This window comes from Cotesia glomerata, linkage group LG10 (genome assembly GCF_020080835.1).
Source record: "Cotesia glomerata isolate CgM1 linkage group LG10, MPM_Cglom_v2.3, whole genome shotgun sequence".
Classification (NCBI taxonomy): Eukaryota; Metazoa; Arthropoda; class Insecta; order Hymenoptera; family Braconidae; genus Cotesia; species Cotesia glomerata.
This window is the reverse complement of record NC_058167.1, coordinates 12,879,868-12,892,866: the sequence shown is the minus strand read 5'-3', so window position 1 is coordinate 12,892,866 and position 12,999 is coordinate 12,879,868. Positions and strand designations below refer to the sequence as shown.

Sequence of the window (12,999 nt, the reverse complement as noted above, 5' to 3'; positions counted from 1 at the left end):
ACCGATTCATGTCAGAGTTGGCAAAGATCAAATTTAGTTTTTCAATTCCAGCTGACAACTCCATTTCCCTTCAAAGTATTACTTACATTTTAGATTTTTCACAGTGGATATTCAATTTTAAAAGGGTTTTTTTATTAAAATGTGTCAGGAAAAAATGCTTTTGAGTTGTAAATTATTGACAGATTTTTTAATTAAATTAATAAAGAGTGAAGCATCTAAAAACTTCATTGTAATATTGAAGTTTTTTTTACTATTTTGTTTAATTTTTATTCATCAAATTCACTCTTTTAATTTTGAATAATCAACTGATAATTATAAAGAAGGTCCTTTTGCACATGCGCTATTCATCTGAGTGAATAGTTAAAATAAAAATTTTATTTATGAAATTTTTAATAAAAAAAAAGAAAGTTTGAATTTTTATAAAAATGTTTAAATATTTTAATGAAGCTTAGTAGCGCGCTTGTGTTTTGACTAAGAAATGATAGTAATTATTAAAAATTAAAAATACTTCTTTAATGATTTTTGATTATCATATTGCCAAATATAAAAATACCAATCTTTGTATTGATTTTTAATTACCCAAAGAATTAATAATGAATTTACCCAAAAATAGTTTCATATTTTTAAATAGATGATAAATGTAACATTAATAATTGATATTTATTATTTGAAATCCACTTATTTTGATATTAATAGATTTTATTTTTATACAATCTTAAATATTAATTGAAATGAAAAACATATATTTATACCAAGAATTTCTTAATTAAATAAAATTAAACCTTTTGTTTTTCATTTTGTAAGTAAAACACAAGCTCATTGAGAAGCGCAAAACAATTTACCTGAGTTTATCGAAACAACTCGAGTTTCTTAACTATTTCGGTAAGAAAAGTAATCTTTTAAAAATATGAGTTTTCTCATTCTTCCTCGATTTAATCACACCAAAGTGTACTTTCATAAACAGGTATAAAATAAAAAGAAATTTTTAAGTAAGTCTGTTTAGTATTGATTTATTTTTAAAAAATGATTGTCAAAAGTGATCTTAGATTGATTAAAATAATTTTATAAAATTAAATAAATTTTTGGAACAAATGAATTATAGCAAGAAAAATTTATTAAAAAAATTTCATCTTTAGAAGCTCTAAAAAATTATAAATGCATTTTTTTAAAAATAATTTTCTAGACTTAGTTTATTTTTCCAGAAAAATTAAACATTTTTTACTTGATTTTGATAAGTGGTACAAAAATTAGCTAGTGAATAGCGCCTGCGCATGCGCATTACAAAGTCAATAATTTGACCAGTAATTTTTCACCCGAAAAAATGGTGTTTACTCTAGTAATTAATTTATTCTTTTCGCTCTAATACTTAAAAATATTCTTCATATTAAAGCAAAATTTAATTAACCGAACAAAACTCATATTATCAATTAATCTGATTCATTAACTTTTAATCAAACATGTTACACTAATTACAACTGTAGTATCAAAAGGTTTCATTACTAATTAAAGTATATTAATATTTATTTATTAATATTGATATCAATAGACTGTTGTCTCTTCCGTAGACATATCCAGTGCTTTTAAAATGCCTGTTGAATATATATTGTAGATCATGTAACTCTGTGTATATATATAATATTTACATACCAATATTACCGTTGCTAATGTGAAAGCAAACTCTCTCGAATTTCCTGGTACAGTCACGTACTGATAATAAAGTAACGATATAAAAAAATTATTAAAATGACAATAATAATATTCTATCATATATGAGCGGAACTATTGAATATTAAGTAATATATTCATAGATTTTAAATTTTTCCGCGTATATAAAATAAAATTTAACAATAATTTGTATGTATATTTATATTGCCACCAGGCAATTTAATTATTGAGTGTTAAAACAGCCATTTTAATGATAAAACATAAATTAGAATTTTATTTAATACCTAAAGCTTTTTTAAATTGCTAAATGTTGAGTACTTTAATCAGCTTATTCTTTGTCTACTTTTTTCTTTGTTTTTGTTCTCTCTTCTCTATTTTACTATTTTACTTTCATTTAACAAAAAAAAAAAATTAAATATGTATATTTTTAAAAAAAAGTTTGTTCCAACGTAATAATTAAATGAAAGTTGTAATTAAAAATGTTTCTTGTTGGAAAAAATTTTTCTTCAATAATTACATATTTAATTGCAATAAAAAAAAAATTTATAATACAATAATAATTAAATTTAAATTAGATGATACCTGCCGGTCGGACCAATTTACCTGTGCAAACAAAAAGTGCATCCAAAGCAGCTGGGTGTGCGACCAAGACGAAGATTGCGACGACGGAAGTGACGAGAAAAATTGTCCACCAACGACCTGTCGTCCAGGCACTGATTTCGCGTGCGCTCAGGGATACTGCATCACGTCTCGTTGGAGGTGTGACGGTGATTACGACTGTCCGGACCATTCCGACGAGCTGGGATGTAAAAACATCGATAAGCATTCGAGCTATTGTGCTGAGCACGAGTTTCACTGTGGTGATCACTTGACTTGCATTCACCGGACTTGGGTTTGCGATAATGAAAAAGATTGTCCGAACGGATCAGACGAGTCTCCCGAGAGGTGTCATAACATAACTTGTCGGGCTGATCAGTTTCAATGTGGAGATCGGACATGTATTTCAGGTACTGAGTTATAGTTACTCTTATTTTTATTACTATTTTTATTTCTATACACAGTAAAAAATTTTTCGTCATTTTGTAGAGTGTTAAAATTTGTAGGTTGAATATTACACTCTAGTGTGTAGAATTTAACATTCGAGTGTGTTAAATCATTAAATCAACACATGAGAATGTTAAATTTTACACACTAGAGTGTAATATTCAACACACAAGTTTTAACACTCTACAAAATGACGAAAAATTTTTTACTGTGTACATGATGCTGTATTTGATACAGGCTTCTAATAATTTTTTAGATTTTTATAATAGTTGAATTAATTGAAATTAATTTAGCAGATATTGTATAATTTTAAGAATTTTTGTAACATGTAAATTATAGCACAAAAATTAGAAAAAAAATGAAATGAAAAAATTAAAAATGCAATTTTTTAAAATAATTTTTTTTAACAAATTTTTTTGTTAAAGAAAAATTAAAAAATGGTCAAGTAGATGCTAACTTTAATGTCATATCAAATTATAATGAAAATAATTGTCAGATGTCTGCTAATTTATGAAAATTAAATTAGCCGACATTTAACAATTTTTTTTATTGAAAAAATTATTTAAAATAAATAAAAAAAAATTTTATTCATAAAAAACTTTAAAATCTATTAATGCAATTAAAAAAAAATATTTTTTAGTTTTAATTTATTAAAAAAAATGTCGGCTAACTTTAATATTATTGATTTACAAAAATTAAGTTAAGCGATATTTTAAAAAATGTTTACAATTTTTTTTATTAAAAAAATTATTACAGATAAATAAAAAAAAAAAATTCATCTGTAAAAAACTTTAAAACCTATCAGTGCAATTTTATAAAAATATTTCTTAGCTTTAATATAATAAAAAAAACGTCGGCTAACTTTAATATTATTAATTTATAAAAAAAAAAAAGTTAACCGACAATTAAAAAATTTTTTTTTATTGAAAAAGTTATTACAAATAAATTTAAAAATAAAAAATTCATCTGTAAAAAACATTAAAACCTATCAGTGCGATTTTTAAAAAAATTTTTTTATTGAAAAAATTATTACGAATAAATAAAAAAAAAATTCAATTGTAAAAAACTTTAAATGCAATTTTAAAAAAATATTTTTTAGGTTTAAATTAATAATTCAAAAAAATTAAAAACATGGGCTAACTTTAGTGTTATCACTATTATTATTTCTAGTTTGAGTTTGGTAGTTTTGCTATTATATGTATTTTAGTATGATTTTTAACAATACGTATTGTTTGTTTATCTAGGCCACTCATATTGCGATGGAAAGCCCGACTGCAAAGACAGCAGCGACGAGAAAAATTGCACAACAAAAGCATCGGCCTGTGATTCACATACACAGTTTGAGTGTAGCGAGGGCTCTTGTATACCATTGGATCGGGTTTGTGACAAGAAGCCAGACTGTATTGGTTGGGAAGACGAGAGCCAAGAGCGATGTGGTGTCAATGAATGCTTGAAAAACAATGGTGACTGCACGCAAATATGTGTTGATATGCCAATTGGTTACAGATGCGCCTGTCGACCTGGTTACCGGCTCATCGATAATCGCACGTGTGACGGTAAGTGAGATTAAACACCACCTACGATTATTCTCATCTCTTCTCTTCTGTTATATCAATCGAGCTATATTCTAGCCGTAGTATATACGTTAATCCATCTATCCATTTAGGTACACGGTACACGCTCACTTAACATCATAAATTACAATGCTACACCCAACTCGATTAAAACCGCGTTCAATTAAATTTACATCCATACATAGATCGTCACTTCTATTAACTATTATTATTACGAACCCTAATCCTAATATCATCTATATCTATATTATATGAAGAGAATAAGCAAAATTTTGTGGCCGGCGTATTTATATGATAAAATAGGTTTTTATTCTCACTGATTGTCAATTTATTATGATAATTATTTAGGCAGCATTCGAAAATGCTCTATCTCTAGATACATAATTAAGAAATGACCTTGTAACTCGTGAACTATTGACATATTTAAAGATCTAAGCTCATCCCGATGTTACACTCATCAAGACCTTTCATTTGACTACCCACATCAATTTTTCATATATTTTATATATTTATATATATTATATATATATCAAAGCAAATTTTAAGGGAGTTGGGAAAGAATGGATAGGGGAAAGGGGGGGACCTACTCAGTGGGGATTTTTTCGTAATTGAAAAAATAATCAGACAGCCCAGACTGGGAATCGAACCCAGATCTCTCGGTTACGCGCCAAGGGCTCTACCAGTTAAGCTATCCGAGACAAGTACTGACTACTTTATTACATTTATATATATATAAATGTAATATAGTGCAAATATAAATAATGCTGTGAAGCGGCAAAGAATAGGAGTTACGGTAATTATTACGTGAAGCGATCCACATTCACGTAACAGGATATTGGTAGGAAAGGATTGAGAAAGGAATGTGGAGAGGATCATCTTAATGTGAGTTTATAGAATATGCAAGAAAAAATTATTAGATAACTCGGACTGGGATTCGAAGCCAGAACCTTCCGAAGACATGTCGGCTACTCTACCATTTGAGCTATCCGGTCTATAATAAATTTCCTTTCGCTTATTCTATATACATTAAGCCACACCGTCCATCTTACGGCAAGCATGTTTACAAATATAAATAATGCTGTGAAGCGGGAAAGAATAGGAGTTACGGTAATTATTACGGTATATATGAAAAATATATAAAAAATGCAAGTGGGTACTCAAATGAAAGCTCTTGATGAGTGTAAAATTGAGATGAGCTTATCTCTTTAAAAACGTCAATAGTTAAGAAAGTACAATGCAATTTAAGATAATTAAGAAACTACCTTGTATCTTGTGAACTATTGATACTTTTAAAGATATAAGCTCACCTGACATTACACTCATCGAGACGTTTCATTTGAGTACCCATCAATTTTTCATATATTTATATATATGTATGTATATATGAAAAATATATAAAAAATGCAAGTGGGTACTCAAATGAAAGCTCTTGATGAGTGTAAAATTGAGATGAGCTTATCTCTTTAAAAACGTCAATAGTTAAGAAAGTACAATGCAATTTAAGATAATTAAGAAACTACCTTGTATCTTGTGAACTATTGATATTTTTAAAGATATAAGCTCATCCCGATGTTACACTCATCGAGACCTTTTATTTGAGTACCCACATCAATTTTTCATATATTTTATATATTTATATATATTATATAGGTACATATGAAAAATATATCATAAATACATGTGGGTACTCAAATGAAAGCTCTTGATGAGTATAACATCAGGATGAGCTTATATTTTAAAAAACGTCAATAGTTAAAAAAGTACAGTGCAATTTAACAAAAGTCATTATTTAATAAAGCAAAATTTTTTTTATTTATAGTTCACAAGTCCCGACGGTCACATAGTGACTGCAAGGTTGCTAGTAATGATTATAATTGCTATTGCGATTGATTTTACAATTGGTAATAATCGATAAACTAATTATTAATTTACTTACAGACATAGACGAGTGTCTTGAGCCCGGAAGTTGCTCGCAGTACTGTTTCAATGAGAAGGGCACATTTAAATGTACGTGTGCTTCTGGTTATCTTCGAGACCCGAAGAATGTCACGAGGTGTAAAGCTGCCGAGGGACATGCCAGTCTATTGTTTGCTCGTCGACATGACATCAGAAAAGTAGCGCTAGATAGACAAGAAATGACGGCTATTGTCAATAATACCAAAATGGCAACGGCGTTAGATTTTGTATTTCGTACGGGTATGATATTCTGGAGTGACGTACACGAGAAAAAAATTTACAAAGCTCCAATTGACGAGGGTAATGAGCGGACAGTAGTTATTGACAAGGATTCAACGACAACTGATGGGCTTGCTGTCGATTGGATTTATAATCATATTTATTGGACGGATGCTGGGAAGAACACCATTGAGCTTGCTAATTTTGAAGGTAATATGCGTAAAACGTTGATTAAGGATCAAATACAAGAGCCCAGAGCTATTGCATTGAATCCACTGGAGGGATGGATGTTTTGGACAGATTGGGGTGATGAGGCACGCATTGAAAGAGCCGGGATGGATGGATCTCATCGATCAGTATGTATTTGATCTCTCTGGATTTTTTATTTACTTTTTTTATCATCATTTATCCTGTCACTGATAGCATTAATTACTCTGGTAATTTATTTTTTTTTTTTCTTCAGGTTATTGTGGGGAGCGAAGTCACGTGGCCGAATGGTCTCACGCTGGATTTAATCGGTAGAAAAGTATACTGGGTTGACGCTAAATTGCACATTATCGCATCGTGCAATTACGATGGAACTGGAAGACGCACTGTTTTATATTCACAAGATAATTTAAGACATCCGTTCAGTATAACGACATTCGAAGATTACGTCTATTGGTCCGATTGGGACAAACAGACTATATTTAAAGCCAATAAATTTACGGGAAAAGAAGTCAAGTCGGTGACACCGCTCAGGTCCTTGCAAAATCCGATGGTTGTTCACGTTTATCATCCGTACAGACAACCCGACGGCACTAACCAGTGTCAAGCTGTCAATGGACACTGTAGTCATTTGTGCTTACCAGCTCCGAAAATAAATTCACGATCGCCTGTTCTCAGTTGTGCTTGTCCCGACGGATTGAGATTATTACCCGATGGGCTAATGTGTGTCGAAAACGGTAAGTTAATTTTATCTGGCTTCAAGGGGATGTTCACTGCTAATTACTGCTTACAATACATTGGATGTGTTCTTACTCTCACTTGGTATATATATAGAGTTTATTTTGCAACGCATTACAGATTAGAACAACTATTAGAGCTCTTGTTAGCAACCTTACAAGTTATTAGGGTACAAAAAATTTTGTTTTTTTATTATCATATTTTTTTAATAGAAATTTTTCATTTATTTCAATTTATGCACTGATAAAAGGATTTATTAACTGTTAACAATTTAATTTATTTTGACAATTATTTAATTTATCAAATTTTAATAAATATTTTTTAACATTCAATAAATATTTATTTGGGAGGAAACATTTATTATTAGTTAATAAGTATTTATTAATAGTTAACAAATATTTTTTAAAAGTTAATAAATATTTCGTTGAGTGAATTTATTTCGCTTGCAATTTCATATGATATATGAAGATTGCTTATAAACAAAAATCATCTTTATAAATTATTTGCATTAATTATATTTTAATTAATTTTATTTTAATTTACAAGTATGTATGGATAACACTCACATTCTATGCTTATAAAGGTGGACCATCTTAAAAACTCCGTCGTCCATCTTACGGCATTAAATAAATATTTTTATTTTTAGATTAGAAATTTTATTAATTTTTTTAAATCGCTTGTTTCAGCTCTCTACATTAATTATATTACATTATTTATTTATTTATTTATTAATCAACATACGCCTATCGGCAATATACATCAATAGAAAGTATTTAAAATTAAATAACATTAATTTAGGAAAAAAATTAATTAGAATTTAATTAATTAAAAAACGAGAAAAAAAGTCTTTGTAATTTATACATAAATGAGCAATTGTTTTTTGATATTTGACATAAATCCACTGAATGTGCCACCGTATAATTCCACTTCACCATAATTTACTTCACATTATAGTAACGTTTGTTGTAAAATACCAAATTCTATCACAGCTCATAATTATCTTTAATATTTTTAAATATTAAAAATGTTAATTTATTTAGTGAATTTAATTATTATCATTTATTCCAGCTGTAGGGTTTTAAAAAGTGCCAAAAAAATTGCTATTTTTGCTTTTTATTTTAAATAAATATTTGTTAACAATTAAAAAATATTCATTAACTATTAATAAATATTTATTAACAGTTAATAAATTGTACTTAATAAATTACTTATTAACTGTTAATAAATATTTATTAAATCCTATGATGTTAAAAAATCATTTAATAATAGTTAATAAATATTATTAAATATAAACAAGTCCTTCTATCAGTGTGGATTTTTAAAAAAATATCTGAGAAATTTTAGTATGATTAAATTTTATCTTCTTTAATTTTGAAGAATAATTTAAATAAAAATTTCTTTTATCAAATATTCTTCAGAGAAAAAAATTCAAACAGTTATTATAAAAATTTAATATAACATAAATCGTTAAGCTCTTTAGAAATCATCATATAAATTCAGATCAAAGTATAACGAACTGTATCACAAAAATTGTAAAAAAATTTATTTAAAAAAATTTTAATAGCCACCCTCATTTCAATAGCATAAAAGTATATTTATACGCTTTGATGGAATCTGTAATGCGATATATTATATATGTATATGCAATGATGCGATATTCTATAAAGGAATGAATTTCAAATAGTGCATGCTAATGTATTGGGAAATACTTAATATAATTTCACATTTTTATTTGAAAAAAAAAAAAAAAATGCTATTTAGTTAAATTTAAATATGAAAAATTTTACATAATTTTATTTAATATTAATTTAAATATTTATTTATTTTTATCATTTTGCATCTATTATTTGCATCAATGGTGCATGAAATAAAAAAAAATAAATTGGGATCAGTAACGACAACAGTGGAGCCTACGACACAAGAATCAACACGGCCGTTCAGGAAGTTAGAACCTATTATTCCAACGACAACTGGTAAGAATTTGGGCATTAATTTTAAAATAAATAATAATTATTCATAAATTTATAACCAGGGAATGATATATCAGCATGGTAAAAATAATTCATCATTCTGGGTATTAAACATAACAATCACTAAAAAAAAAGTAGTAATTTATTGGCCTGAAGTGTTTGTTAAATGTTAATGACTAGCATTGTTTACTATTGTTTCAAAAGTAATGTGTAAATCATTTGGAGTAATATTTTTTATCTAGTGTGACAGTATTGTAATAATATTCATGATTTACAAAACTACATTGTCATGTTTAAAATAATATATTGTATAATAAATGAGATTTGTAGTTTCAGGACCTGCGGATGCAGCTGATGCTAACGGAAGCAGTAATCCAGGCAACGAGCCAACAGATCCTGGCTTGGTTGCTGGTATAGTTATTGGAGTAGTAACCTTAGGTCTTCTATTACTTGCCCTGGTGGCAGTATTATGCTACAGGCATTATTTACATCGCAACGTTACAAGTATGAATTTCGATAATCCAGTCTACAGAAAAACTACTGAAGATCAGTTTAGCCTTGAAAAAAATAGGTTCCCCTTACCTACGGCTACTGTTGGCGAAGAAGTAAGTTTAATTTTTATTTATTTAAATATAAAATTACTTTTTTACAATATTTAAATTTTTTTTAAATATTCAATCATTGAAAGTTATCACCAATAATCAATTCATGATGATAAGTATTTAGGCTGCATTCGAAAATACTCTGTCTCTAGATACATAATTAAGAAAAATTACCTTCTATCTTGTGAAATATTGACATTTTTAAAGATATAAGCTCACCCTGACATTACACTCATTAAGACCTTTTATTTGAGTACCCACATCAATTTTTCATATCTTTTATATATTTATATATATATCATATATATGTATATATGAAAAATATATCAAAAATGCAAGTAAGTACTCAAATGAAAGGTTTCGATGAGTGTAATGTCAGGGTGAGCTTATATCTTTAAAAATGTCAATAATTAAGAAATGACCTTGTATCTTGTGAACTATTGATATTTTTAAAGATATAAGCTCATCCCGATATTATACTCATTAAGACCTTTCATTTGAGTACCCACATCAATTTTTCATATATTTTATATATTTATATATATTATATATGTTATATGTATATATGAGAAATATATCAAAAATGCATGTGGGTACTGAAATGAAAGCTCTTGATGAGTGTAACGTCGGAACGAGCTTATATCTTTAAAAACGTCAATAGTTAAGAAAGTACAGTGCAATTTAACATAATTAAGAAATTACCTTGTATCTTGTGAACTATTGATATTTTTAAAAATATAAGATCATCTCGATGTTACACTCATCGAGACCTTTCATGTGATTACTCACATCAATTTTTCATATATTTTATATATATTATACATATGTATTTATGAAAAATATATCAAAAATGGATGTGGGTACTCAAATGAAAGCTCTTGATGAGTGTAACATCGGGATGAGCTTATATTTTAAAAACGTAAATATTTAAGCACAAACAACTCCCAGCAGTCACATAGTAACTGAAAGGTTACTAGTTATAATTAACCAGTTAATTAAATTCGTCAGAAAATTTTATTTATTCATATTTATAATTAATGAATTTATTTAACTTCCGTTTGTCGATGCCAGAAAACTGACAGCCATTCACGGGACGTTGTGTTGAAAACTTTTGTTTCTTGATCAAATTCATTGTAAACAATGACATATATCATAAATTATATATATTAATATAATATATTTATTGAATGAATGAGGTATTTGAAGGTAATCAAACATATATAACTGTTCATACAAATCATTGATTAAATTAATTCATTACAATGAAAATATTATTGATAGTAATTTAAATATTTATAATTTAATTTTTTAATTTATTGCAAATATTATTTTTATTAATTCAGTAATTTTAATTAAAAAATTTGACTTTATTTATTGTAATTTATATAATTTTTTTTCTTTTTATTAATAAATAAATTGTGTTTTTTAGGCACAAGAACCGCTCACAAGCCCTGGCACCAATGACTACGTTTAAAATTCGTAACGAAAAATAAAATCGTAAAGACAGCGGGCTGATAAATTAAACAAAAGCTGATGGAAATAATTAAGAATTGATTATTGGAAAAGTTTATAAGAAAAATGAATATATACCGAGAAGAATAAAATCGAGTTTAGGCAGTATGTGCCTGACCGAAATGTCCGCCTGCTGCCTGCCAATTAAGCTGTGATTATGTTTATTTTTTTGTACTATTTTTATTATGTTTAAAAAACAAAAAAATAATAACAAAAATACTATAATAATTATTGCATTTTCATCGTTCGATCTAATAGATTTACGTTTATATTGCTCACACATATAAATAGGTAATAAAAAAATGCACTCACTATTGTCACAAGTATATTAGACGTATATCCTTAAAGTCGCCAAACTAATTTTATGATACATATACATAATATATATATACATATACATATACATATAAAGGTACATATATATGTATATGTATATAAATATAAATATAATAATCAAATTTAGTATTTTTAAGATCATACTCTCTATCAGTCTCTTTGTCTATGTCACTAAAATTAACAATTTGTTTAAAAAAAAAAAAAAAAAATAAAAATTAATTGTAAAGTTTGGCTTAATTTTAAAAAATTTAAGTGAGATTAATTTAAAAAAAAAATTATCTGTGGTATAAATCTCAGCTTTCATTTCGAATTTATTTATTTATTTAAAATTGAACAAAATTATTTTATTTATTTATTTCGAGTCTGTTGATCAAAAAAAAATTTTTACTAATTATTAATTAGCGTTAGATTATTTTTTTTTTTTGTTAAAACATCAGAGTGATGTTTGGCTTATTGTAAATATCTTTAAAAAATTATGAGTTTTTTCAATCTGATACGACTTTTATTATCGATAATTATTATTTACATAACATTGTATATATAATTAGATTGAATTTTAAATTTACATAAATTATTAATCATGGTATGTTAATTCTGGGTTAAAAAATGACGATTTTTATTTCAAGTATACAGCCGAAAAAAATATAATTTTATTTAAAGCTTTAGAAATATTTGTAATATTAAAAAAAAAAAATGTGACTGTAAATTTTATTTTTTAAAGTTATACGACTTAACAACGTGTAGCTCATATCACAAAATAATTATTTACCAAAAGAATTTTAGTTTACACCATTGTAATTGACATAAAAGTAATAGCTCATAGCATAAACTATCAATTAATTAATAATTAATAATATTAATGTTAGTTCCTAAGAGCAGCTCAATGACACTAAAAAATCTGACTGTGTCGATTTTAATAACGACTATTTAGATATTTCGTGTTATTGGATGAAAATATAAGTCATTGTACAAGTAACATGTATAGAAATATATTTAATATAAGAATTTATTGCTTATATACAATATAAAAAGATAAACTTATACTTAAAAATAATAATAATTATAAATCATAACATCTACAATGTCTTCTTTAGAATTAAATTAATTCGTGCTTCGTTGTTTTATAATCTCTAAAAAAAGTCACATTATTTATAATAAACATGAAATGTTTTTTTA

At 26.6% G+C, this 12,999-nt stretch overlaps 1 protein-coding gene across 5 annotated transcripts in view; it reads left to right on the top strand.

The window, feature by feature from the left end:
* LOC123273139 (low-density lipoprotein receptor-like) overlaps window positions 1-11,459 on the top strand; it is a 48,457-nt gene extending 36,998 nt beyond the window's left edge. For 4 of the 5 annotated variants that reach the window (XM_044740379.1, XM_044740376.1, XM_044740377.1 and 1 more), the window contains 7 exons: window positions 2,241-2,672; window positions 3,954-4,265; window positions 6,222-6,814; window positions 6,922-7,402; window positions 9,296-9,376; window positions 9,704-9,978; window positions 11,405-11,459. In XM_044740379.1, the coding sequence (XP_044596314.1) occupies window positions 2,241-2,672; window positions 3,954-4,265; window positions 6,222-6,814; window positions 6,922-7,402; window positions 9,296-9,376; window positions 9,704-9,978; window positions 11,405-11,449 (2,219 nt within the window). In that variant the 3' untranslated portion in view covers window positions 11,450-11,459. The remainder of the gene's footprint in view (window positions 1-2,240; window positions 2,673-3,953; window positions 4,266-6,221; window positions 6,815-6,921; window positions 7,403-9,295; window positions 9,377-9,703; window positions 9,979-11,404) is intronic. The other variant, XM_044740378.1, reaches the window with a different exon arrangement.
* The last annotated feature ends 1,540 nt before the right edge of the window (window positions 11,460-12,999 follow it).